This window comes from Dendropsophus ebraccatus, chromosome 1 (assembly GCF_027789765.1).
Source record: "Dendropsophus ebraccatus isolate aDenEbr1 chromosome 1, aDenEbr1.pat, whole genome shotgun sequence".
NCBI classification, from domain to species: domain Eukaryota; kingdom Metazoa; phylum Chordata; class Amphibia; order Anura; family Hylidae; genus Dendropsophus; species Dendropsophus ebraccatus.
Window position 1 is genome coordinate 148,466,995 of NC_091454.1, and position 27,067 is coordinate 148,494,061.

The 27,067-nt window shown below is 44.0% G+C and overlaps 1 protein-coding gene and 1 non-coding gene across 2 annotated transcripts; both read right to left on the reverse strand.

Moving 5' to 3' along the window:
• Positions 1–501: 501 nt before the first annotated feature.
• LOC138778729 (cathepsin S-like) lies at positions 502–26,242 on the reverse strand. Its single transcript, XM_069956487.1, has 8 exons — positions 26,197–26,242; positions 25,398–25,501; positions 23,066–23,208; positions 22,255–22,437; positions 16,766–16,948; positions 14,544–14,703; positions 13,345–13,459; positions 502–701 (listed from the first exon to the last, which is right to left on the reverse strand). Exons 2-8 carry the CDS (start codon positions 25,498–25,500, stop codon positions 599–601), a joined length of 990 nt encoding a protein of 329 aa, XP_069812588.1. The 5' UTR covers position 25,501; positions 26,197–26,242; the 3' UTR covers positions 502–598.
• On the reverse strand, positions 16,994–17,066 carry TRNAV-AAC (transfer RNA valine (anticodon AAC)). The gene has a single exon. It is a non-coding gene; the product is annotated as a tRNA-Val (tRNA).
• Positions 26,243–27,067: the final 825 nt, after the last annotated feature.

Sequence of the window (27,067 nt, forward strand, 5' to 3'; positions counted from 1 at the left end):
AGATGAACATTGCACGTGGCTGCGCCTGTTGTTTATTCTAAGTTCCCAGTCTTGTATAGTTAGGTGACAATATACGTGCACCACAATATTTGCTGTTGATATTGGACGAATTTTATGTTTTTACAGTTTTAGGCTATGTTTACACTAAGAAATAAGAAATAAAATGTAGTAACAACTGATTGGCTCCAAAGTCAGCTCCAATAGGGGTTATTTTCTGCTGAATCTTGGCGACCACTTATTGGGGGACTTTTATCAAGACTGGGGTACTTGTGCACCAGTCTTAAATAAAGCCCTGTCCCCTTCACTCCAGTCGGATTTACCAAGAGGCAGGTAGTACAACCATACGGCCCTGCACCTGGAGAAGGCATTGCGCAAGAATCTACTACTGATCAGTACCCATCCTACCTTATAGGATCTTGTGCCACCAATATATTTATATGAACATCATATATGAGCTCAGACATACTGTATATAGCATAATAGAAAAGACAGTAAAGGAGAATTGAAGAAATTATTTATTTATACAGGGTGCAGAGCAAGATAAGAGGTTATGTTAGGAGTCTTAATAACAATAGAATAGAATATGGACAGACAGTAATTACTCCAGAAAATCAAAACTGGATGCGAAGGTTGAAATGGAGCACTTGTCGATACCACGTTTGACTTTTCCAAAGCCATTTTCTCCCCATTCTTCACCCCAGCTGTAAGAAGAAATACAGATTATGTAGAGGGAAATACACAAGTCGTGAATATAAAGCCTCCTTTAACTACTGACTCTTATGGTGCGTTTGCACAGAGAGATTTATCTGACAGATTTTGGAAGCCAAAGCCAGGAATGGATTTGAAAAGGGGAGAAATTTCAGTCTTTCCTTTATGACCTGATCTCTGTTTGTAGTCTGTTCCTGGCTTTAGCTTCAAAGATCTGTCAGATAAATCTGTCTGTGTAAAAGCACCCTTATTTCATACAATTTTCAAACCCATTGGGGAAACGCTGCCCTCACACACACTTTTTGTCTGAAACGCGATGTGGTGCATGGCATTTTTTTTTTATGCATTTGCGTTTTCTCTGGCATTTTTTCTAGCGTTTTTGACTTTGACTTTTGACTGACCAAAAGACTTACGGAAATACTAATTGTGAGCATAGCCCTTTACCCTAGACTACCCCATTACAAATACTAGTTCACCAAATGAAAGCTGAATCTTTAATAAGTATGTTTTTATTACCATTCTTTTGGTTTCAATTCAAAACAAACACATCATTTCTTTTATCTCTTTTATCTTTTATTTATTAGGAAGAATTCACGGTATGCCTGACTATACAGTGATACCCACATTGTGCGCAATTACGCCACGCCACGCCAAGACATTTCTACATTTTTATTTAAAACACATCCTTATTCACAACTACCATATTTCATAGGCACACCATTTATTAAAATGTTTGCAATATTTTACACATTATTGAGAACCTAAGCAGGAGAGACGTTGGATAGGCAGGTGTGAACTGTAATAGGTTATGTTCAATTCCTGCACTACAATTGCAGAAGCATCATGAACTTTGCAAATATTTTTGAAACTGCTGATATGCTGATATGGAGCAAAAACCAGGACATTACTGCAATGTGTGAGCAAAGCCATTAGAAAGGGTGGAATCACACTTCCATCATATCATAACATAGCAAATTCAATCTTAATTCCATATAAAAATAAATTAATCATAAAGTTATGCAGACCATGCCCCTCCCCCGCTCCCCTCCCACCCAGCACAGGGAGCTCTTAAACCAAAGCAATGCTATTAAACCAACCATATCTCCCTGCGTATTAAAATAGCCACACAAATGATGCAGGGATCGTTCATGCGGCCCTGCCACGCAATTAATTGTGCCTTGTGAAGGCACTGCAAACGAGTGCTGATCTTGTGTACGGGTCCATTTACACAGAAAGATTATCTAACATTATCTGCCAAAGATTTGAAGCCAAAGACAAAAACAGACTATAAACAGAGATCTGGTCAAAAAGGAAAGCCTGCGATTAGAGATGAGCGAACCTCAAGCATGCTGGAGTCCATCCGAACCCGATCGTTCGGCATTTGATTAGCGGTGGCTGCTGAAGTTGGATAAAGCCCTAAGGCTATGTGGAAAACATGGATATAGTCATTGGCTGTATCCATGTTTTCCAGACAACAGAGCTTTATCCAAGTTCAGCAGCCCCAGCTAATCAAATACCGAACGTTCAGGTTCGGATGGACTCGAACCCAAACCTGGTTCGCTCATCTCTACCTGCGATTTCTCCTCTTTTCAAATCCATTCTTGGCTTTGGCTTCAAATCTTTGGCAGATAATCTGGTATATAATCTTTCTGTTTAAATGAACCCTAAGAGGACCGTTACTCGTTTTTTTCTGATGCTTTTCTGGTGCTGTTTATGAACTGGCATAATATTCCTCAATGTGTCATCCTATGCTACTTGCAGGTTAATATTAATATTTGTAGATACAATAGTACAATATATGTATATACATACTTTAGCATTAAAGGGGTATTCCCCCCAAGAGCTAAAAAAATGAAATGCTCCCAAACCTAGCTGGTCTTACTCACCAAGTCCCCCTGAGTATTTTGAGCCATCTCCTCTAGCTGCTGCCGTTCCTGAGTTACAAGTTTTTCTAACAGCCAATCTATAACCAAGATAGGAAACTACATTTCCCATCATGCAATGCTTCTGCCTGATGATGGCAATGTAGCAGAGCTGAGACAATGAAGGAGATGATGACAGTGTAGCAGAGCTGAGATGGCGGTGTAGCAAAGCTGAGATGGCGGTATAGCAAAGCTGAGTTGGAAGTGACGGTGTAGCAGATCTGAGTTGGGGATGACGGTGTAGCAGAGCTAAGTTGGCGGTGACGGCGTAGCAGAGCTGCGTTGGCAGTGACGGCGTAGTAGAGCTGCGTTGGCAGTGACGGCGTAGTAGAGCTGAGTTGGGGGGAAGGTGTAGCAGAGCTGAGTTGGGGGGACGGTGCAGCAGAGCTGAGTTGGCGGTGATGGTGCAGCAGAGCTGAGTTGGCGGTGACGGTGCAGCAGAGCTGAGTTGGCGGTGAAAGTGCAGCAGGGCTGAGTTGGAGGTGACGGTGCAGCAGGGCTGAGTTGGAGGTGACGGTGCAGCAGAGCTGAGTTGGCGGTGACGGTGCAGCAGAGCTGAGTTGGTGGTGACACGGCAATTGTGAGGGGCGGAGCTTGTCGCGGGCGATTGTGGGGGGGGGAGCTTGCTGCGGGCGATTGTGGGGGGCGGAGCTTGCCGCGGGCGATCGCGGGGTGGCGGAGCTAGCCGCGGGGGGTGGGTGCCGTGGGTGAGTGTGCGGAGGCTATGCTGCGGGTGAGTGAGGGATGCCACGGTTGATGGGGGGGGCGTTTGGTTGTGGGCCGGGGGGCTGTGTGCTGCGGGTGAGTGCTGGACACAGCCCTGAGGCTCTGGACACAGGGGGTAAGCTCTGGGCTGGGGGTGTCCGGGTGGCTGCTGTTAGAGAGGGATGCAGTCACAGCTGCGCTGATCACTGTCTCCCTCTGTAACAGCAGCCACCCCATCAGTGTTCTCAGTCACTTCACTGTGCTGGGACTGAGGACACGTGATGCCGACACGGAGGGTGGGGGCCAGGAGCAGGGAGCGTGTCCGGTCTGATGATTCTCTGCAATCCGTGGGGGTGAATGCAGCTGGATAACAGCAAAACTGTGCAAAATCCATAATAACTTTATATTGGAAAGATGGAAAGCTACGGGGGGGGGGGGGGGGGAAACCCCTTTAATATTTGTTAGTTTACTTGCTGACAGATTACATTTATCTTTTCAATTAAATACTCACGCCTGCCGGTTATGTGCTAGTAAACATGTTTTTAAATGCATTTCCCACACAGATGTAACAGGAAGCGATACCATGAATGTAAGGTCAGTGTACCGACATAAATGCAAACCAGTAATTCAAATATTTGAACATGTAGTTTGTACTGTGCAGACTCTATTATGTGTAATGGGGAGATTAGGATGTAAACTATGCAAATACTACCCATAGGATACAATCTCAGTAGGGTAGGTTTATTTAGTGATTGTTTTACCAAAGCTCATAAGCAAATTAAATCACCACTTCATTTCACTTTATTGATAGTGTTCAGTTGCAGAGAAGGCTATATGGGAATTGTGTCATATTTTCCAATATTTGCTTATTGTTTATCCATCAAATAGAGAGAATGTCCAACAAAGGCAAATAAGACTGCACATAGGTAGTGCTCTGCAGTTCTGATACTAAGTTCTTCTTAGAAACATAGAAGATTGTCAGAAGAAGAAGACCACCTGGTCCATCTAGTCTGCCCTATCAATATTTCCCATCCTATTATCTTAAGATAGATATATGTTTATCCCAGGCAGGTTAACATTCAGTTATTGTGGATTCCACAATTTATTTGTGGAACTACATCTTCTAGAAGTTTCCTCCAAGCATCTACTACTCCTTCAGTAAAGTAATACTTTCTCACGTTGCTTCTGATCTTTCCCCCAACTAACCTCTGATTCTGTCCTCTTGTTTTTGAGCCGCTGACCCTATAATATACTGAATATCCACATAATCAAAGAAATCTATGGGATTACATGACATGAGCTGCTCACAGTAAAGCCATGCTGGTTTGGATCCATCAAATTGTTCATTCTTAGGTCATCCATTATCTTCTTTTTTAGAAGTGTTTCCAGAATTTTACTACTACAGATGTAGTTACTAAGCTTTTTTCTTCTACCCTTCTGGTGGATGGATATAATATTGGCTGTTCTCCAATCATCGGGACATCTCCTGTTAGCAGGTATTGGTTATACAGATCTGTCAGGGGGCAACAAACACAGATCCAAGTTCTTAAAGAACTCTGGGATTGACGCCATCTGGACCCATCGGCTTATTCAAATTTAAACGGGCAAGTTCCTCAAAAACATCGGCCTCTAATAACACTAGAGCTGAACCCTGGAGCATACGCTCCATGTGATTGTGAAAGCCTCATACTAAAGACACTGAGAAGAAACAACAATTCAAATAGTCTGCGACCGCCTTATCTCCCTCAATAAATACATTGTCCTCAATACTTATTTTATTAATGCTGCAGCTTTTTCTAATTTCTCTTGTAGTCTAATATGGGATTTTTTAGTCCTGCCCACGCTTGTTCGCCCTTTTAATTTTAATTCCCTATAATAATACTCGCTCATTTTCTTAAAATTTGCCTTTCTAAAATCCAGTACTTTGTATTAGATGCAGTCAGTTTGTATGTCAAACCATAAACACTGGTGGTCACTGGAACCTAAATTTTCATCCATTCTGTGTATAATCTACAGCGGGGTTTCTTAACCTGCGGTACGCGTACCCCAGGGGGTACACGCCGCAGGTTGAGGGGGTACGCGGGAAAGGGGGGAAAAATAAACTTTTTGATTTATTGCCGGGACACTGCTATCACCCAGCAGTGTCCGGGCTCCTATCCCGGATAGGGTGATGCTGCTGGGGGAAGGAGAGAGGTCAGGGCCGTTCCTATGAGCCGGCGACCAGCGCTGCCAGTCACACCCCCGGACCCCGCTTAGACGCGATAGTACCCTGACTTCCCTTCCCTCCCGGACCGCACTCTGATGATAGCGGCAGCCCGCCCTCCCCCTGGCTCAGCATCGATTGATCCAGGGATGGAGAGCACGGGTGCTATGCGCCCTCAGTGTCAGGGGCTCAAGCGCCGCAAAGCACCTCCATCGCTCTCTATCCCGGGACCCGATGCTGAGCCAGGGGGAGGGCGGGCTGCCGCTATCATCAGAGTCCGGTCCGGTAGGGAAGGGAAGTCAGGGTACTATCGCATCTGAGCGGGGTCCGGGGGTGTGACTGGCAGCGCTGGTCGCCGGCTCATAGGAACGGCCCTGACCTCTCTCCTTCCCCCGGCAGCATCACCACCCGCAGGTGCTATGGGGCGATTGCGCCTCCAACACAAAATTCAATCCCCTCTCTGTTCCTCCTCTCTCCCCCCTTCACCTCCTCTCCCCCCTCTCTCCCCCCTTCTCCTCTCTCCCACCATCATCTCCTCTTTCCCCCTTTCACCTCCTTTTTCCCCCTCTCTCTCACCCCTTCTCCTCCTTTCTCCTACTATCATCTCCTCTCTCCCCCTCTCTGACCCCTTCTCCTCCTCTCTCCCACCATCACCTCTTCTCTCCACCTCTCTCACACCATCACCTCCTCTCTCCGCCTTTCACCTCCTCTCTTCCCCTTCACCTCCTCTCTCCCTCTTCTCCTCCTCTCTATCCCCCCTACACCTCCCCCCCCCCTTCTCCTCCTTCTCTCTCCCCCCTTCAGCTCCTCTCTCCTCCCTTCACCTCCACTCTCCTTCAGACCTCACTCTGCAGCGCCTTGGCTCACTCTGATTCTCCTGGCTCAGGGGTTGAAGAAGAGAGAGTTTTAGGATTAGGTGAGTATAAAGTTTGTTTTGTTTGTTTTGCGGCATGGGGGGGCATTATTATGTGACAGGGTAGGGGACATTTACTATGGGGCAGTAGGGAGGGCGGGCATTATTACTATGAGGGCAGGGGGCATTATTACTATAGGGACACAACAAGGCATTATTTCTATATGGAGGGCACAGGAGAGGGGCATAAATACTATGTGGGCACAGCAGGGAGGTATTATTATTATATGGAGGGACAGCAGGGGACATTATTACTATATGGAGGGCACAGCAGGAGACATTATTACTATATGGGGGCACAGCAGGGGAACCTAGTATACAGGGGCAACCCACATATCTTCTCACTTTACTACACATGACACCATGACTACTGTATAGGAGCCTATAGGTGGGAAAATGGAAGGAAGTTGCTGGAAATGTGCAAAGCCTAAGATGTTTGTCTGGCAGGTTCTGAAGAACTGTAGCTGCAAGAAATCATCATGGAGGCCTTGGCTGGGCGGAGAGGAAAAGTGACACCTCAGATAAAAAAGATGTCACCTGTGAGTCACTGAATGATGTTTTTTTTTCTTTTTTTTTGTAGAACATTATTTGGTAGCAGTGCTCCGAGACAAATTTTTTTTTTCAAGGGGTGACCCCTCACAGACCTCTCTCAGTGCAGCGTTAATAGATAGAAACATTAAATCCATCATCAAAACACTTGGCTACATGGGGAGGTATCTGGCTACATGGAGAAGAGGTTGCTGACTACATGGGGGGAGGTATCTGACTACATGGGGGGAGGTATCTGACTGACTACATGGGGGGAGGTATCTGACTACATGGGGGAGGTATCTGACTACATGGGGGGAGGTGTCTGACTACATGGGGGGAGGTATCTGACTACATGGGGGGAGGTATCTGACTACATGGGGAGGTAGCTGACTACATGGGGAGGTATCTGGCTACATGGGGGAGGTATCTGACTACATGGGGGGAGATATCTGACTACATGGGGAGGTATCTGACTACATGGGGAGGTAGCTGACTACATGGGGAGGTATCTGGCTACATGGGGGAGGTATCTGACTACATGGGGGAGGTATCTGACTACATGGGGAGGTATCTGGCTACATGGGGGAGGTATCTGGCTACATGGGGGAGGTATCTGGCTACATGGGGGAGGTAGCTGACTACATGGGGGAGGTATCTGGCTACATGGGGGAGGTATCTGGCTACCAGGGCCGGTTTTAGACTAGATGTGGCCCTGGGCAAAGTTGAAGGTGGGGCCCCAAATGCTGAAATATTTTAGCAACAATTTAAGGTCCCCATACATGTTACTCTTTTGTTGGTGGTACCTGTTGCTCCTGGTGGGTTTGGCCATCAGCGTAAGGTGTATGGGGCTCTCTGGACAGTCCTCTGACAGATGATATCAGTGGACATAGGGGGTCAAGCTTGATGGAAAATCAACGCCCAACCTCTTTGTTCTCAGAGAGATAAGCCGCCATCAGATCTGTATGGCTATGGCTTTCCCCTCTCATAGAGAACACAGGAACACTCAGATGTGCCAAATTTCTGCGTATGGGGAGGACGGGACCGGATGGGAGAGATAATTGTCAGCTGAAGGATTGTTCAGCCAGCAGTTATTGGAAGTGTACGGTCACTTTTAAGGCCGTATTACACGGCCTGATATTCTGCAGAAGTGAGCGCCAATCTGGTAGAATGGAGCTCGCTTAGAGAGCCTACTACAGCAAAAGCTATGGAGGAGATTTATCAAACTGGTGTAAAGAAGAATTGGCTCAGTTGCCCCTAGCAACCAATCAGATTCCACCTACTTAGAATGTGAGTAATGAAAGGTGGAATCTGATTGGTTGCTAGGGGCAACGGAGCCAGTTTCACTTTACACCATGTTTGATAAATCTCCCCCTATGTGTATATATACAGTATATCATTAATGATGTGTGTGCAATCCTTGCTGTATATAGTAAACAATAAAGATATATACTACCTGATCACGTTCCCCGGTGCCCTCAGGCCTTGTCTGTGATATATACTACCTGATCATGTTCCCCGGTGCCCTCAGGCCTTGTCTGTGATATATACTACCTGATCATGTTCCCTGGTGTCCTCAGGCCTTGTCTGTGATATATACTACCTGATCATGTTCCCTGGTGCCCTCAGGCCTTGTCTGTGATATATACTACCTGATCATGTTCCCCAGTGTCCTCACAGAGCGATAGCGTCCTGATTCAGACTATTTTCGCTCCATGTATTAGGCCCCTTACTCAGTTCAGAAGGTTACATGCCGGGACTGCCGCTACATGCCAGGACTGCCCCTACATGTCAGGACTGCCACTATATGCCAGGACTGCCCCTACATGTCAGGACTGCCCATACATTCTGGGACTGCCGCTACATGCCGGGACTGCCCCTACATGTCAGGACTGCCGCTACATTCTGGGACTGCCGCTACATGCCGGGACTGCCGCTACATGCCGGGACTGCCACTACATGTCAGGACTGCCACTACATTCTGGGACTGCCGCTACATTCTGGGACTGCCGCTACATGTCAGGACTGCCCCTACATTCTGGGACTGCCGCTACATGTCAGGACTGCCCCTAAATGCCAGGACTGCCACTACATTCTGGGACTGCCGCTACATGTCAGGACTGCCCCTAAATGCCAGGACTGCCCATACATTCTGGGACTGCCGCTACATGCCAGGACTGCCCCTACATGTCAGGACTGCCGCTACATTCTGGGACTGCCGCTACATGCCGGGACTGCCGCTACATGCCGGGACTGCCGCTACATGCCGGGACTGCCACTACATTCTGGGACTGCCGCTACATGTCAGGACTGCCCCTACATTCTGGGACTGCCACTACATGTCAGGACTGCCCCTACATTCTGGGACTGCCGCTACATTCTGGGACTGCCGCTACATGTCAGGACTGCCCCTACATTCTGGGACTGCCGCTACATGTCAGGACTGCCACTACATTCTGGGACTGCCGCTACATGTCAGGACTGCCCCTACATTCTGGGACTGCCGCTACATGTCAGGACTGCCCCTACATTCTGGGACTGCCGCTACATGTCAGGACTGCCCCTACATTCTGGGACTGCCGCTACATGTCAGGACTGCCCCTAAATGCCAGGACTGCCACTACATTCTGGGACTGCCGCTACATTCTGGGACTGCCGCTACATGCCAGGACTGCCGCTAGTGGTGTAAACACAAGAACTATTTATATGAATTGCTTTAAAAAAATAAAATAAAAAAATCACTATAATCAGGACCAAATATTACCTCCATACCGTTATTGAAGAAAACTGCACTATATATATAGGCCAATATTACCACCATAAAGTGACCGCCCCATAAGGACTCTATATATACACTATATACAGACCAATATTACCACCATAAAGTGACCGCCCCATAATGACTCTATATACACTATATACAGACCAATATTACTGTCATAGAGTGACCACCGCATGACTCTATATACACTATATACAGACCAATATTACCACCATAAAGTGACCGCCCCATAATGACTCTATATACACTATATACAGACCAATATTACCGCTATAGACTTTCCACTGTATAATGAATGACTCTTTATACACTGTATACAGACCAATATTATGTGGCTGTCACTCTATGGTTGTACTATTGGTCTGTATATAGTGTGTATATAGAGTCATTATGTGGTGGTCACTGTATGGCGGTAATATTGGTCTGTATATAGTGTCATTATGTGGTAGTCAATCTATGGCAGTAATGACTATATATACACTATATACAGAACAATATTAATGCCAAAGAGTGACCACTGCATAATGACACTTTATACAGACCAATATTACCGCCATAGAGTGACCGCCACATAACTCTATATACACACTATATACAGACCAATATTACCGCCATAGATTGACCACTGCATAATGACTCTGTATCCAGACCAATATTATGTGGCGATCACTCTATGGCTGTACTATTGGTGTGTATATAGTGTATATAGTCATAATGTGGTGGTCACTGTATGGCGGTAATATTGGTCTGTATATAGTGTCATTATGGGGCAGTCAATCTATGGCAGTAATGACTATATATACACTATATACAGACCAATATTACCAGCATACAGTGACCACCACCTAAGGACTGAATACCACCTCATTATTTTTCTCAATAAAATACACCGTATTGCCTTATATACATAGGAGCTGCAGCCAATCAGCGGCCTCAGTGGTCACCGGCAGCAATTACATAGGACGGATGAGGCCAGAGAATGGCTACAGCTCCTATACACAGTCTATTCACCTCAACACTTGGAGTCAGCAGTGCTTATACACACACACCATTATATATATATATATATATATATATATATATATATATATATATATATATATACACACACACTCACACACCCATGAAAACACATTATACAGATACAAACCATCCAGTCCACACACTATACACAGGACATGTAACACACACTACATTCATCCATTATACACTTACATTCATACACATTACACACTACATAGACAGTATACTTACTCTGTCTAGCATGCTGGGTGTAGTGGTGAATCCCCCTCATGTACCATGCAGCAGGCTGTCACCCTCTCCTCCATCGTCCCGACAGCTCCACACCAGAGGAGGAAGTCACGTGCAGTGAGAGGAGCTGGAGGGAGGGGGAGGGGGAGCTACACACACACGGAGCAGACACCAAGCAGCGTCCTGCAGCCTCTGCGTGACCCCTGATAGCAGCAGCCAGGGATCACTGCCAGTCGCTGCAGGACGCTCTCCTACTGGAACTGCGGGAGGGGGCCCCTGGGGGATGGGGGCCCTGGGCATTTGCCCTGCTTGCCCCCCCCTAACGCCGGCCCTGCTGGCTACATGGGGGAGGTAGCTGACTACATGGGGGAAGTATCTGGCTACATGGGGGAGGTATCTGGCTACATGGGGGGAGGTATCTGGCTACATGGGGGAGGTAGCTGACTACATGGGGGAGGTATCTGGCTACATGGGGGAGGTATCTGACTACATGGGGGAGGTATCTGACTACATGGGGGAGGTATCTGACTACATGGGGGGAGGTATTTGGCTACATGGGGGAGGTATCTGTCTACATGGCTATCTGGCTATCTGGCTAGGGGCACATCTGGTTCCATGGGACATACCGGACTGCAAGAGGGATACCTAGCCAAAAGGGGCATATCTGGCTCCAGGGTCATACCTAGCTGAAAGGGGCATATAATTACTTGTCCAAGCTTCTGCCTGCTTCCCTGGCTCCTGCCCGCCGCAGCCACCGATTGGCTAGGTGGGCTGTCAGTGACCTGCGACACTGAGAAGCAGATGGGAGCGTTGTCAGGTAAGTATGATCTGTAAGGCCAGGCAGCTAATAAGTTAAATAGGCACTGGCTATATTCTGGTAGCGATAACAGTGCAGAGTATCGCAGTGGATTTTGCTGCAAAACATACGCGTGAATCTACCCTAGGGCAAAGATTATAATCGAACGTATCTCTGGGGGTACTTGGCTGGAGCACCCTGTCACATGGGGGTACTTGGCTAGAAAAGGTTGAGAAACACTGATCTACAGTATATACATCTTCTGGGGGAGTTTTAGGGGCAATCTCATCATCAGAATGAAAAACTAATAAAATAAACATCATATTATACACAACATTACCTTTGCTTGTAGAAGAGATAATCTAGAAGAAAGCACAAAGGCTTCTGAATTTTTTTTAGGGCCCTATTAGATGGCCTAAACTCAGCTGTGAAAGTGAGCTGATCAGCCTATTACACAGCTATGTAATCCATCTATTTGGGGATGTATTGAAAAATAATTTGACCCAATCAATCATTTGGCAGCTACTTGCTGTCCCTCTTACACTGGGTGATATTGGCTAGTGTAATGTGTCTCTTATTGGATAACTTTCAATTTTATAGTTGTGGAAAGGGAAGTGCACCAAACAAATGTAAATACTTATGTTTCAGTGGTCAGCCAAGGGCTGTCATTAAGGAAGATGTGTCTTTTACTCCTATCTTAAAGGAGAAGTCTGGCATAAATTTTTATTAAAGTATTGTATTGCCCCCCAAAAGTTATACAAATCCCCAATATACACTTACTGCGGGAAATGCTTATAAAGTGCTTTTTTCCCTGCACTTACTACTGCATCAAGGCTTCACTTCCTGGATAAAATGGTGATGTCACGACCCGACTCCCAGAGCTGTGCGGGCTGTGGCTGCTGGAGAGGATGATGGCAGAGGGATGCTCAGTGTCCCTCAGTGTCCCTCTGCCATCATCCTCTCCAGCAGCCACAGCCCGCACAGCTCTGGGAGTCGGGTCGTGACATCACCATTTTATCCAGGAACTGATGCCTTGATGCAGTAGTAAATGCAGGGAAAAAAGCACTTTATAAGCATTTCCCGTAATAAGTGTATATTGGTGATTTGTATAACTTTTGGGGGGGCAATACAATACTGTAATAAAAAAATTTGCTGCACTTCTTTTTTAACTGTCATGACCATCAGTGTTGTCTTGGCAAAATATGATCATAATTACAAGAAAAAATTCCTATTTTTTGCTTGTTTCCCAGGCCCCTTCTTCTATATAACTGTTATGTGACTGAACAGGCTAGTTAGATCTGTAGGAGACTCTTACCTTGCTAATGAAGTATAGGGGTAATAAAAAACATTTGACAAAATGGGAATATTGTATAATGAAAACTATAGATTTAAGATATAGAATTAGCAAAGGCATGCATAATACATGGTATAGATATATTAACAGGCCTCCATACATTTTGTCGAATACAAAAGATTAACTACACAAATGTATCCAATCACTGTAATTAACACTACAATGTTGCATTCATAACTTACCTATTCTTTACTATCCAGTATGGCTGCTCCTCTCCATCTTCATCCTTTTCGGTGCCATAGCCCACAGCAATAATAGCATGATTAGCACTCTTGGCACACTCTCCGTCAAATATTCCTGGTTTTTAAAGAAAATGTATGCAATAAGATGCAAACCGTTCCCCTGCTAGTAACATATGACTAAGCTACTCAGGTTCAATTCACTGTATGATCTCCTGTTCCATTCCATCTCTAGTTACATTAATTATCTTTTTTTATGCAAAAAAAGGGTCATTGGAGCCTCAGTTACAAGTCTGAAAACATGGGAATAGCCAGATATCCCTAGAGGGGAGGAAACCTATTGCCAAGGGGCTCTCAGTGGGCACCCCAAACCATGCTGATAGTAAGCCCCTTAAGTCCCACTCAGTTGTGAGTATTGGAATATAAATATGGAAATACCAGGGTGGCCCCTCAAAGTCTAATATATATTTTAGGGGGGCAATGTATCAATGGAGACTCTTAAATGAGTTCTCCATTAGATTTTTTCACTGATCTGTCTGAGCTCAGTAATTGTTTTATTTTGTCTATCATTTTTTTTAAGTTATCATACTTTAAAATAAAGCTATACTTACTTGTATCCAGGAGCAGTCTCCTGGGGTAGCTTTTTAGTCTAGTGCTGGTTGAGACCAAACACATAAAGTCTGGCCATTACAGAGTATTACAGCTCAATGCATCCATCAGTCAAATGACTGCCTTCTCTGTGAGCATATATGATGGGACTTCCTACGTTCGGTCTCTTTTTTTCAACCAGCATAATACTAAAAAGATGTCTTCAGGAGCCTGGACCTAGATACAAGTAAGTATAGCATGATAAAAAAAAAAAGTAAATTGCAAACATGATTTATTTATCATTCCCCATTTATTTAGGTAATAAAGTTATAACAATGGTGCCAATTCAACATTTCCATGGGATGCAAAATACATTAGTTTATGTCTGTTTATCCAGGTTCTAAAATTTTACAGACTGGAAAAATTCAGCATGGGCTCATTTGCTTTTTTAGAAGAACCCCCTTTAATGGCAAATTTGACCCTTTTTGAGATAGGTGGCATAGCTGCATTTATATATTACTAAAACAGGGCAACATATACGAGTGGCACAGTAGCTAAATACTAAAGAGATGAAAATATATGCAAAGTAGACAAAAAATATATTGTTATGTTACCATGGCTATATTGCATGAAATCGTAATCTGCAGCAAACCCAACAGTCACAGGTCCCTCTAGTGCCACTGCGGACATAATGCTGTTTTCATCAGGAAGGTTGTAGTATTTGGTTGCATTCAACTGAATTGCTTTATCTTCTTTGAATTCACATGTCTTTTGCTTGTTTCAAGAAAAAAACCCCATTATTTATTATATTATTATATATTAACAATATTCAACCACTTTAGGCTGTGTTCACACATAGCGTTTTAATTGCAATTGTTGCATTTTGCCTTGATTTTCCTGCTATTTTGCCACAAATCGGGCAATTGCAGTTAGTGGCTATGTTCCCAAATCTTTTTTTTAGGTGAAAAATAGCTGTTTTTCAATAATGATCGTCGTTATTAATTATCATGCTCATTAATAATGGCCATCAATCTTTAAAAAAAAACAAACAAAAACAAAACATTTTTACTGCAATTTCACTCAAGTCACTTAAAAAATGGCATGATTTTGCAGCAGTTGCACTATTTACTGCAAATAGAGGAAAAATAGCGGCAAAAACTCATCAGCAATTTCATGTGTAAACACAGCATTACTACCTGGATATTTTCCCCATTAGGGTAAGTAAACATACAGTATCTCCTATTTGAAGGCAGAAAAATCACGGAAAATTGCGTCACTTCTTATTTTCTGCTACACAAATTCAGTTTTCTTTCACATTGAAATCAGTGAGAGATAGCAGATTTAAGTGGATTTAGGCATAATATCTGAAATCCAAGTGAAATCTTAGACATGTCACATACAGTATAACCCATATGGAGTGGAGTGGAGTGGAGTTTGCAGAAATCTCTGCACATGCTGTACAAACAATCCCACACCTGTACGGAAGAGATTTTTAGTTGTATACTACAAATCTGCCACCTAAATAATCAGGCTCAGGTGGGCATTTTCTAGTACATGCAGGTCTAACTGCTATATTTTTGATTATTTGGGTAAAAAAATAATTGTAGCCTTTTTTTAAAATTGGATTTTGAATAAAAATGGCAAAAAAAGCACTATACCTAAAGTATGGTATTTTATGCTATAAAATGTCAATACTTAAACCTGCATATGTAAAAGTTTTTGAATGAAAACTGCTTCTAAAAAATGTGGGTAAATCTGTGAAGCACACCTAAACATTTAAAGGGACACTGTCCCCCCCTTTTTGCATTCTGACTTCTCTACACAGGTGTAAAAGGTAAATTTAGGAGTGTTCATACCATATCTTATATCATACATCATGGTGCTTATTCAAGTAAAAAGTGATCTTTTATCAACTGCAGATTGTGCTAAGTGGATGGGGCTTCATGGCAACAGCACCACTTAGCCCCACCCACAGCACCACAGTTGGCCCTGTCCCTCCGTGGTATCATAGGCACAGAGGTCCCGCCCCCTCGCAGACCATTAGAACAGGCTGGTCTAAAGGTCTAGGCCCCACCCCCTCTAGGTCCACCCATACCAATGGGCATTGAGGGGGCAGGGCCTATGTGCCGATGATGTCATGGAGGGGCGGGGCCAACTGTGAAGCTGTGGATGGGGCTAAGTGGTGCTGTTGCTGTGAAGCCCCGCCCACTTAGCACAATCTGCAGTTGATAAAAGATCACTTTTTACTTGAACAAGCACATTCATAGTGCTGTCCGCAGCTGCGGGTCCACGGTTGTGGGCTGCACTAAATAAAGGTTCTCTTTAGGGCTATGTTCCCACACTGTCTTTTTAGGCAAAAAAAAAGTGCATTCTTTTAATTGCATTTTCACCCGAAATATGTGCATCTTGTGTTTTAGTCAGTTTTGCACCTGCCCAACCATTGGGGAGTAGCTTTTGCATAAAAGGTGAATGCTTTAAGTCTAGTGAGCTTATAGCCGCATTTAGTAGATTCAACTTTTTTTTTGAAGTTGATACTTTTTGTGCAGTTGAAAATGGCATAAAGAAGAGGTTTGTAAAAAAAAAAAGGTATGAATAATTTTCATATGATAATAGTGTTCTATGGGTGATATATTACAAGATCCTAACACACAAGCCCTTATACTACACATGAGACATATGTAGAGATGGTCCATCGTTTTGTTAATGATCCTGGCAAGTACAGTACAATTTTTGTCATCAATAAATTCACTGTCAAGTATATACTGTAAGACTATTTCATTTCAACCCTGCCACATTTATTAGCACTGAACTCAGAATAATGGAGTAAATCATATACCTTCTCTTCATATTCATAATCTTCAGATTTCATGATTCCATTCTGGGTTACATACATTAGTGCATTAATTGGGAGCCCTCCACAACATGCACCATTTTCATAATCACAATCCACCAGCTGTTGCTCACTCAGGGTCATCAGTTTATTGTTCTTTATGCATAATCTTGATTCTATCACACCCACCTTAATTAGACAGAAATATCAGTTTAACACTCTGGTAAGAAAATGTGTTTCTGCCCGGTTTCGAACCGGGGACCTTTCGCGTGTTAGGCCAATGTGATAGCCAGTACACTACAGAAACTTCTGCATGAATATTTTTGTTGCTGATATGAGTTGGGACAATATTCAAAACTCCTCTTTCGGTAATGTTCACACAAGTCAACTCTATGGGAGGCATTTATTAAGTCCGGCGTTTTTTACGCCGGACTTAAAAATGCCCCCGCAGCTCCGGCGGTACGGGGATTTATGTAGAGGCGGACTGCCTGTACATAAATCCTGTGCGCGCCGGTGCGCACCGCCGAAAACCTACGCCAGCTGAGGACTGGAGTAGGTTTTCGGCGTAGAATTGGGCGGAACGGATGATAAATCGCGCGGACTCTGAGTCCGCGCCCTCCGTTCCGCCCACTTCCCGCCTACTTTCCGCCCCCTTTCCGCCCCCTGGCGTACTCGGCGGAAAGTGCCGATTTGCGATTATTTTATTCGCAAATCGGCCATTTGCGTACAAAATAATACGCAAATCGGCACTTTACGCCAAAAATCATCCGTCCGCCGGATGATACATGTGGCCCTATGAGCCTAGATTTTTTAAAAAACTTTGAAATACATTTTAGTACAGAAAAGTTTATCTTTCTGCACTTATAAGACAGTGTTCTTCATGCATTGTTATCTATCGCACACACAATTCACTGGTAGAGTCAGAACTCTGTGGAGAGGGGAGGAGGGAGCTGCTGCAGTGTAAGGACACTGCCATGTGGCCTTCTATCTACCCCACCCCCACTTTGTTTAACCCCTTAGGGACGAAGCCTGTTTGGGCCTTAATGACGAGGCTCATTTTTCAAAATCTGACCTGTCTCACTTTATGCGCTTATAGCTCAGTGATGCTTTAATGTATGCTAGCGATTCTGAGATTGTTTTTTCGTAACATATGGTACTTTATGTTAGTGGCAAAATTTGGTCACTACTTTGTGTGTTTTTTGTGAAAAACATCAAAATATAATGAAAAATTTTAAAATTTTGCACTTTACGAACTTTGAAATTCTTTGCTTCTAAAAAAAGAAAGTCACATGACAAAAATTAGTTAGTAAGTCACATTATCAATATGTCATCTTTATTCTGGCTTCATTTCGTAAACATATTTCACTTTTTTAGGGTGTTACGGGGCTTAGAAATGTATCAGCAAATTATTAAATTTTCATGAAATTTCCAAAACTGATTTTTTTAGGGACCAGTTCTTTTTTTAAGTTGATTTAGGAGGCTTGTATACTGGAAACCTCCATAAGTGACCCCATTTTGGAAACTAGACACCTTAAAGAATTAATCTAGGGGTATAATGAGCATTTTAACCCTACAGGGGCTGGAGGAAAGTATTCACAATTAGGCCGGAAAAAAATGGAAAATAGAAATTTTCCAATAATATATTTGTTAAGATTAAAGTATCTAATTTTCATAATAAACATGAGAGAAAATGCACCCCAAATTTTGTAACGCAGGTTCTCCTGAGTACAATGGTACCCCATATGTGGGCGTAAACCACTGTATGGGCACAGCGGGGCTCAGAAGGGAAGGAGCGACTATTAGCATTTCCAGTTCAGATTTTGCTGAAGAAGTTTCTGAGCGCCAGGTGCGTTTGCAGAGCCCCTGTAGTGTCAGCAGAATAGAACCCCCCAAAAGTCACCCCATTTTGGAAATTACACCCCTCAAAGAATACATCTTGAGGTGTGGTGACCATTTTGACCCCACAGGTATTAGAGAAAAGTATTCAAAAGAAGACAGTAAAAATGAAAAAATAGAATTTTACCAATAACATGTTTGTTTAGTTTGAAATTTCTCAGTTTCACGAGGAACAGGGGAGACAACATACCACAATATATATAACGCAGATTCTCCTGAGTAGAACGGTACCCCATATGTGGGCATAAACCACTGTTTGGGCACACAGCGGGCCTCAGAAGAAAGGGAGCGCCAATTAGCATTTTCAGTGCATGATTTTTCTGAAGAAGTTTCTGAGCACCAGGTGCATTTGCAGAGCCCCTGTAGTGTCAGCAGAATAGAACCCCCCCAAAAGTCACCCCATTTTGGAAAGTGCACCCCTCAGAGAATTCATCTTGGGGTTTGGTGACCATTTTGACCACACAGGTATTAGAGGAAAGTATTCAAAAGAAGACAGTAAAAATGAAAAAATAGAATTTTTCCAATAACATGTTTGTTTAGTTTAAAATTTCTCAATTTCACTAGGAACAGGGGAGAAAAAGCACCCCAACATTTGTAACGGAGGTTCTCCTGAGTACAATGGTACCCCATATGTGGGCATAAACCACTGTATGGGCACACAGCAGGGCTCAGAAAAGAAGGAGTGTTATTTTAGTTACAGGCAATATGTGGGTGTTTACTGGTTATCTGGGGTGGTAATGGACAATCTCGGGGTGTTTACTGGCTATCTGAGGTGGCAACAGGCAATCTGGGGTGGTTACGGTCAATCTGGGGTGGTCACGGGCAATCTTGGGTGCTTACGGGCAATCTGGGGGTGTTTACTGGCTGTATGGGGTGGTTATGGGCAATCTTGGGGTGTTTACTGGCTATATGGGGTGGTTATGGCAATCTTGGGGTGTTAACTGGCTATCTAGGGGTGGTTACTGGCTATCTGGGGTGGTAATGGGCAATCTGGGGGTGTTTACTGACTATCTGGGGTGGTGACGGGCAATCTGGGGTGGTGACGGGAAATCTGGGGTGGTTGCGAGCAATCTGGGGTAGTTACAGGCAATTTGGGGTAGTTACAGGCAGTCTGTGGCAATCTGGGGTGGTTACGGGCAATCTTTGGTGGTTACGGGCTGTCTGGAATGGTTATGGGCTATCTGGGGGGGATATGGGCAATCTGGGGAGATTACGGGCAATCTGGGGAGATTACGGGCAATCTGGGGTAGTGACAGGCAATCTGGGGTAGTGACGGGCAATCTGGGGTGGTGACGGGCAATCTGGGGTGGAGACGGGCAGTCTGAGATGGTTATGGGCTGTCTGGGGTGGATACGGGCAATCTGGGGAGATTACGGACAATCTGGGGAGATTACAGGCAATCTAGGGTGGTTACAGGCAATCTAGGGTGTTTACGGGCAATCTGGGGTGGTGATGGGCAATCTGGGGTGGTTACAGGTAATCTGGGGTGGTTACAAGTAATCCAGGGTGGTTACGGGTAATCCAGGGCACTTGACTTTGGTGACAGGCGTAAAAAAGTGCCGACACCATTTGGAACAAGCGATCAGTGGTATATAGTATATACCGCTAATCACTTGTACTGGGACCACACCGAGTGGTCACCGATCATTGCTCCATGCTCTCCGCCACCTCCTGTGGTAGAGAGAATGAAGCTTTGATCATTTTTAGGAATCCATCACTGTGAACAGAGTCTGTTCACAGAGATGGCGGCCATCTTGGATCAGATGGCCGCCCTGGGAGGGGAGGGTCAGTGACCAGGTCACTAGGGTTAATTCTGGGGACAGGGGGGGACATGTTCTCATCTCCTCTCACTGTGGATTCACGGTGAGAAGAGATGAAAGTGTTCAGCTGCGCTGGCAATGTCTGTTACCGGTGGCCGCCGTCCCCGGTGAGGGGACTTGCCGGGACTGACCCCACACTCTGCCCCAACCCCTCAGCTACCTCCGGTAGCTGAGAGGAGGGGGCTGTGGGCATTACCGACGCCGCTGCACTATTCTGCACCATCGCCATAAAGAGCTGATGGCAGCAGTATAGAGCCCATTAGTGATCGCTGTAAAAATCCGTATCGGCGGTCACTAATAACATAATACATGTATTCTCTGGGTCACTACAGTTACAGCGATACCACATTTGTGTAGGTTTTTTTTAACTATTATCACTTTGGCGCAATAGAAATTATCTTCCTAGCAAAAACCCACAAAAACTGTCGCCACATTGCAAGATCCATAGCGTTCTCATCTTTTGCGCGACAGAGCTGGTTTTGGGCTTATTTTTTGCAGAAAGATCTTTAGTTTCTATTGATATCAAGTTTTATATGTATATGACTTTTTGATCTCTTTTATGACGTATTTTCTAAAGTGGATTGATAAAATACAGCTATTCTGGTACTGTTTTTTTTTTTTTTTTACAGCGTGTGTCGTGCGATATAATTATTGATATAATTTTATAGATTGGATCGTTACGGACGTAACGATACCAAATATGTATAGGATTTGTGTTTTTGATCACTTTTATGTCACGTTTTATTGGGTATAGGGAATGTAATGCATCTTTATTATTGGGGGGGGGCTGGGGGGGACTGTGTTGTGTTTGGTGCACATTTTTTTTTCACTTTTTTTTACTTTTACACTAGTGTACATTACTGTACACTAGTGTAAAATACTTAGATCACTGATACAATACATTGCAGTACCTGATGTACTGCAATGTATTGTATCATGCCTCATGCTGACAGGCAATAGCCACAGCCACCCCTGTCAGCATAAGGCATCTTCATGGTGACCCCGGGGACCTTCATTAGGACCCCGGGATCACCATGGAGACATCGGGACTCCGGACGGCGCCACGGGACATCGCGATCACGTAAGTGACCCACGGCGCCGTCCGTGATCCACCGGGACCCGTTAGATGCCGCTGTCATGGTTTGACATCGGCATTTAACGGGTTAAACTGTCAGGAGCGGAGAATCCTCTGCTCCGGGCAGTTACAGGAGGGTGTCAGCGTTAAAAGGCGTACGCATCGGAATAAAGCCCATTAGTGACCGCCGTGAAAAGGCAGCATGGCGGTCACTAAGGGGCTAACACTGCTATATAACATCCACTATGCTTTAGCCCCTTCCATGTGTGTGAGAGAGGAAGAATCAGTGGAGTAAAATCTGTCTATGTGATGTGTATGGAGAGAACAAAACAAAATTAACTACAGTGGAGCCTGCCCATTGTCCCTGCCTACTTGCCTCGAGCAGCCCAAGGTGACTGTGGGTACCTGGGCGACAATCCCTAACTTGCCATACATGAAAAACACAAAACACAGACAAGACAGACTTACAGATAAAGATAGTGGACAAGCCAGGTCAAAACAAAGTACAAAAACGGAATCCAAAGAAAGCCAGATAACAAAGCAGATAACAGATATAGAAAGTAATGAGCATGCTAGAAATCTAGTTTAATAGCCAGTGAGTACTGGGAGATTCAGGGAGGTTTAAATTCACACGAACGGATCCATAATAAAGGCGGATGATGTGGATACAGTAACAATTTATAGACAGAATATACAATGCTTACTGTTGCAAATGCCCAACATGATCCACAGAATCCTTGACTCTTTGCGTCTGTCACACACTTGGACTCTCTCCAGTCAACATGATCCGGTAGGCCTTGTCTTAGTCCAAAGCTGTAAGTGGGAGCGTTGGCTGCTTCAGCCCCAGTTGTCATTAGGCAGCTCTTCCTCCTGACCTCTCCAGGTGTCTAGCATAGATAGAAACTGGTTACAAACATGTATGGCTCACTTCTCTGTTTGATTGGCACTTGCTTATGGTGCGTATACACAGAGAGATTTATCTGACAGATTTTTTAAGTCAAATCAAGGAATGGATTTGAAAAGAGGAGAAATTCCAGTTTTTCCTTTATAAACCGTTCCCTGTTTATAGTCTGTTCCTGGCTTTGGCTTCAAAGCTCTGTCATATAAATCTCTCTGTGTAAACGCACCATTACAGAGCCTTTTAAATGGCTTGATGATCGTTACCTCTCCACGCTCTTCTGTTGTTCCCAGATGACCGCTGCTGTCGCTGACACTTTTGAAACTGTCTCTGCAGTGACAGTCCACTCAGATAGTCTCTGGCCTCTGTGCTGTCCTGTCTCAGTCAGTGCTGTCACTGCAGAGTGTGGCAGCTGTGGTCAGCGGAGGACCCCAACACACGTCAGGAGGACAATGGGGGAGGTTGAAGAGTTAAGCATTACATCTTTTTATTTTCTATGTATCAACATGAACACTGTGGAGTTTTCCCCAACAATATAAACAACATTATTTTGTGAAGAATTTAAGGGAGCAGTAGCCTTTGCAGTAACTAATTATAAATGTACATAAACTACTTACTATGTCCGCAAAATGATTCATTGCCATCCAGTATTTGGAAAGGCCACGGTCAGCACGTCTATTATGTTTCTGCACCTTGTGCCAAGTATCTTCCCAAGTTTTTCTCCGTAAATGCTCTTCCTTTGTAGATGAATATTTTTTATCTGTCAAAAATTTTAAATCACATTACATATTTGTTAACAATAAGGCCGGGTTCACACTGAGCAAAACTAGCGGAATTCCGCGGCGGAATTGTCCGCTGCGGAATGCCGTTAGCCTCCCTCTCATAATGTGACTCTATGGGAGGCGCGCGCTGCTGTTCTCACAGCATCTCTCCGTGCTAAAGAATGAACATGTCCATTCTTCAGCGCGGACAGAGCAGGAGCGCGCGCCTCCCATAGACTCCCATTATGAGAGGGAGGCTAACGGCATTCCGCTAGTTTTGCTCAGTGTGAACCAGGCCTAAGAGCACATTATTCTCAAACTCTGAGCTAGATTATTTTTATATAAAACACTGAATCCTATACAGTGCTTTTAACATAACATAATAGTTTTTGGCTTATGGAATACATGGTATTTTACGTCTGACCTTGCATACTAGATTCCTAAATTTATAGGATTACATTTTACTGTGAATATGTTACATAAATATCAGCATCATTTATTTCACATCACTATCTTTGAGTAAGTAAAATATTTTTTCAGTATGTTTCAAATGTAAAACTTAGTGACACTGTCACTCCCTTTTTGCATTATGATTTCTCTATACATGTGTAAAGGGTAAATTAGGGTAATAAGGGAACCTTATTTTATATCATACATTATTATGCTTGTTCCAGTTAAAAGTGATCTTTTATCATCTGCGGATTGTGCCACCTGGGTGGTGCTTCTAGGTCGAAGCGCCACTTATCCTCACCTACAATGGTGGCGTAGACTCTGCCCCTCTGACATTATAGCTGTCTAGGCCCTGCCCCCTTGATGGCCATTGGAACAAGCTGGCCTAGGTCTAGGCCCCACCCCCTCTAGGTCGGGCCATACCAATGGCCACTGAGGGGGCGGGGCCTATGTGCTGCTGATGTCATAGAGGTGCGATGTTGGTGGGGGTAAGTGCCGCTTTTTCCCATGAAGCCGCGCCCAGGTAGCACAATCTGCAGATGATAAAAGATCCTTTTGTACTGGAACAAGCACCATGACCTATGATATAATATAAGGTATGAGAACTGCAACATTTACCCTTTACACCTGTGGAGAGAAGTCATGCAAAAGGGGGTGATTTTCTCACTTTAAATACCTCCTAATGCATTAATACAATAATAGGGCTCATGCTTACATTTTCCCCTCCTCTTTGCTTTGGCTGTTAGAGCCGGAGTGCAGCCAGAAAAAAAAGATCTGTCAGATTCCAATGATATTCCACATCCCCACTTAGCTCTGTGATTGGCCAAGAAGGGAGCTTGCAGAAGCTGGCAGAATGAAAGCACTGCCAGGACCTAGAAGATCTGACAGTTAGAGCAGAGAAGGAGCTAGGGAGGTAAGTATGAGCTCTTTTAGGCTATGTTCACACTACGTATTAGACCGGCCGGTCTTTGGCTGGATCATCTTAGCCGGTACTTAAGTACGAGCCGGATGATCCTTTCGGCCGCAGAGCTCTGATGCGGGCGCATCAGTGCGCGCCCGCATCAGAGCTTCTCATAGCACACAGTGAAGTGAGCGCCCAGAGCCGCTCGCTTCACAGTGTGAACTGACAGGTCTTTCTGCGGCCGGAATTCACTGAATTCCGGCCGCAGAAAACTGACATGTCAGTTGTTTGCGGCGGCGTATGGGATCCCGGCCGGGATCCCATAGAACAACAGGCATTGTTCCACCGCGGTAAAAGTACGGCCGTTGTTGCCATCGGCAACAAGGGCCGTACATTTACGTAGTGTGAACATAGCCTCATTGTGTAAGTATATAGGGAGGCAGTTTCCATTTGCCATGAAAACCCGTTTAATGTGCCTTACTTTTAAATATCTTACTGTTGATGTATGATTAACATCCTATAATGGCAGCATCAGTTCTACTGAACCAAATATAAGCCGGCCATATACATGATATATCTATGAGCCAATTGCTAATCAGGCTGACAAGCAAAATGAAAATAAGTTATTATAAATGTAGGAATGAATGTATATACATTTTTCTGCTTTGTTGCAATTTATGTTAAAATACATCTTCTATTGCATCCCCTGTAGTTCTAACTTGGTCAGCATCCTAGGCAGTTTTGCAGCTCATAGATACTCACACAAATAAAACCGATGTGCCTACTTTGTCACAAAGTAACTATTTTCTATTTACATACTGTTATTGTGTCACTTACCATATTTTGCCTTCCATGCATCCCATTCCTGATCAAAGAAGGTAGAAGCCCAAGTACAAATGAGCAAAGTGGCAAAAATGCCCAGACTTCTATTCAAATTCATTCTGAAAGACAACACTAGTTTATAAACTATAAACGTGTGGAATTAAAGCGGCTTATTCTTTTAGTTGTGCTTTTTCTATAAAGGTTTGTATAATATGCATGCAAATGTTTAAAGGGAAACTGACAGAATGGATAGGCATATATTTGTGCTGACAGTTCCCAGTTACCTATCATGTGAGTATGGCTTAGATACCTTATTTTGCTGTGTGATTTGGTGTGTTGGTAAAACAAAATTTAGAGTTGACAGTGTCACACTGATTGACAGCCGGCTCATTGATTTTTCATTTAGCAGAAGATAAGCCAGCTGTCAATCATTCCCAGAGGAGACAGGGGCATCATGAAGACAGAGTGGTGGCCAGAGAGCAAGAGGGGTTACAGACCTGCCTCTGTGACACTGTCAGTGTGAAATAAAGTACATTTTTTTTACCAACACACAAGATCACACAGTAAAAATAAAGGTATGTATGCAATGATCGCATAATAAGTAAATGGAAACTGGCAGCACATATATATGCATATATGTTCTATTTGCTTCCCTTTTTAAAAGAAACCTTAATGCCCTCCAAATAAATAAACTTTAGAAAAACATAATACAGTTGATATGATCCTGAAATATAACAAGACAACGAAACCAACACTATGGCAAACAAGTTCTTGTTAGAAGGATTCTGATCTATTGCTCCATTCTTGCACTTACCTGAATTCTGTGCTTTGGCATATGAGTGTGATATCCTAGTGACACCAGTCTTTATATATATATATAATAGATTTTACATATGTATTTATCAGATTATCAAATAACTGAAAATCATAACCAGTTTTGCCTCGTGACTATCTGATTACTGGAGACAGTTATGTGTGATAAGATAAGCAACTTGAATTTTTTTTTGCATTTGTGAACAAGCTTTTATCAAGAAGTTTGTAACAAGCTTTGTGTTTTAGTTCTTCCCTTGAAATTAATGTTTCCATTCACAAAAAGCAGAGACATTGGCAAGTACACAAGTAAACAAAAGGGGGGGGGGGGGGGGGGGGGGAATTGTTCATGGTTGCAGGTAGGTACTGGAGCCCGAACTAGGAGGGGAGGCGCTAGGGGGGGTGGGGTGTGTAACTACCTGAGGAGATGCCTAAAATGGGGATACTATCTGCTTGGGAGTTGATGGGCTTACTAAAAGGTTCATTACCCACAATGGGATGCCTCCTACATTGGGGGATACTACATACTGGGGGAGAGGGGGATATTTAACTACAAGGGGGATTACCTAAAGTGGTGTATGCCTGAATTGGGGGATACTATGTACTGGGGGGGGGGATTACCTACAGGGAGATGTCTAAGATGGTGGTGGGGAAACTACCAGGGGTATATTACATACTATATGGCTGCACAGGGGGTCTAATAAATTATATAAAGGCACAGATGGGAACTTTTTACTTTTTATGTGAGGTAATAGAGGGAACCTAAGTACTGTTTGAGGGTCCAAATTGGGCCTAAATACTACATGGGAGAACAAAATAGGCACTGTTACAATGTGGGCAATACAGATGGAAAACTTTGTATAGAGGTGAAGATG

Bases quoted from the DNA above. Each gene is read 5' to 3' on its own strand.
- LOC138778729 (XM_069956487.1), bottom strand. From the start codon at position 25,500: ATGAATTTGAATAGAAGTCTGGGCATTTTTGCCACTTTGCTCATTTGT. The intron at 22,438-23,065 runs GTAAGTAGTTTA...TATCTATGCTAG, and splicing joins TGAATCATTTTGCGGACATA to ACACCTGGAGAGGTCAGGAG. The intron at 13,460-14,543 runs GTAACATAACAA...TTTAAAAACCAG, and splicing joins TTTCATGCAATATAGCCATG to GAATATTTGACGGAGAGTGT.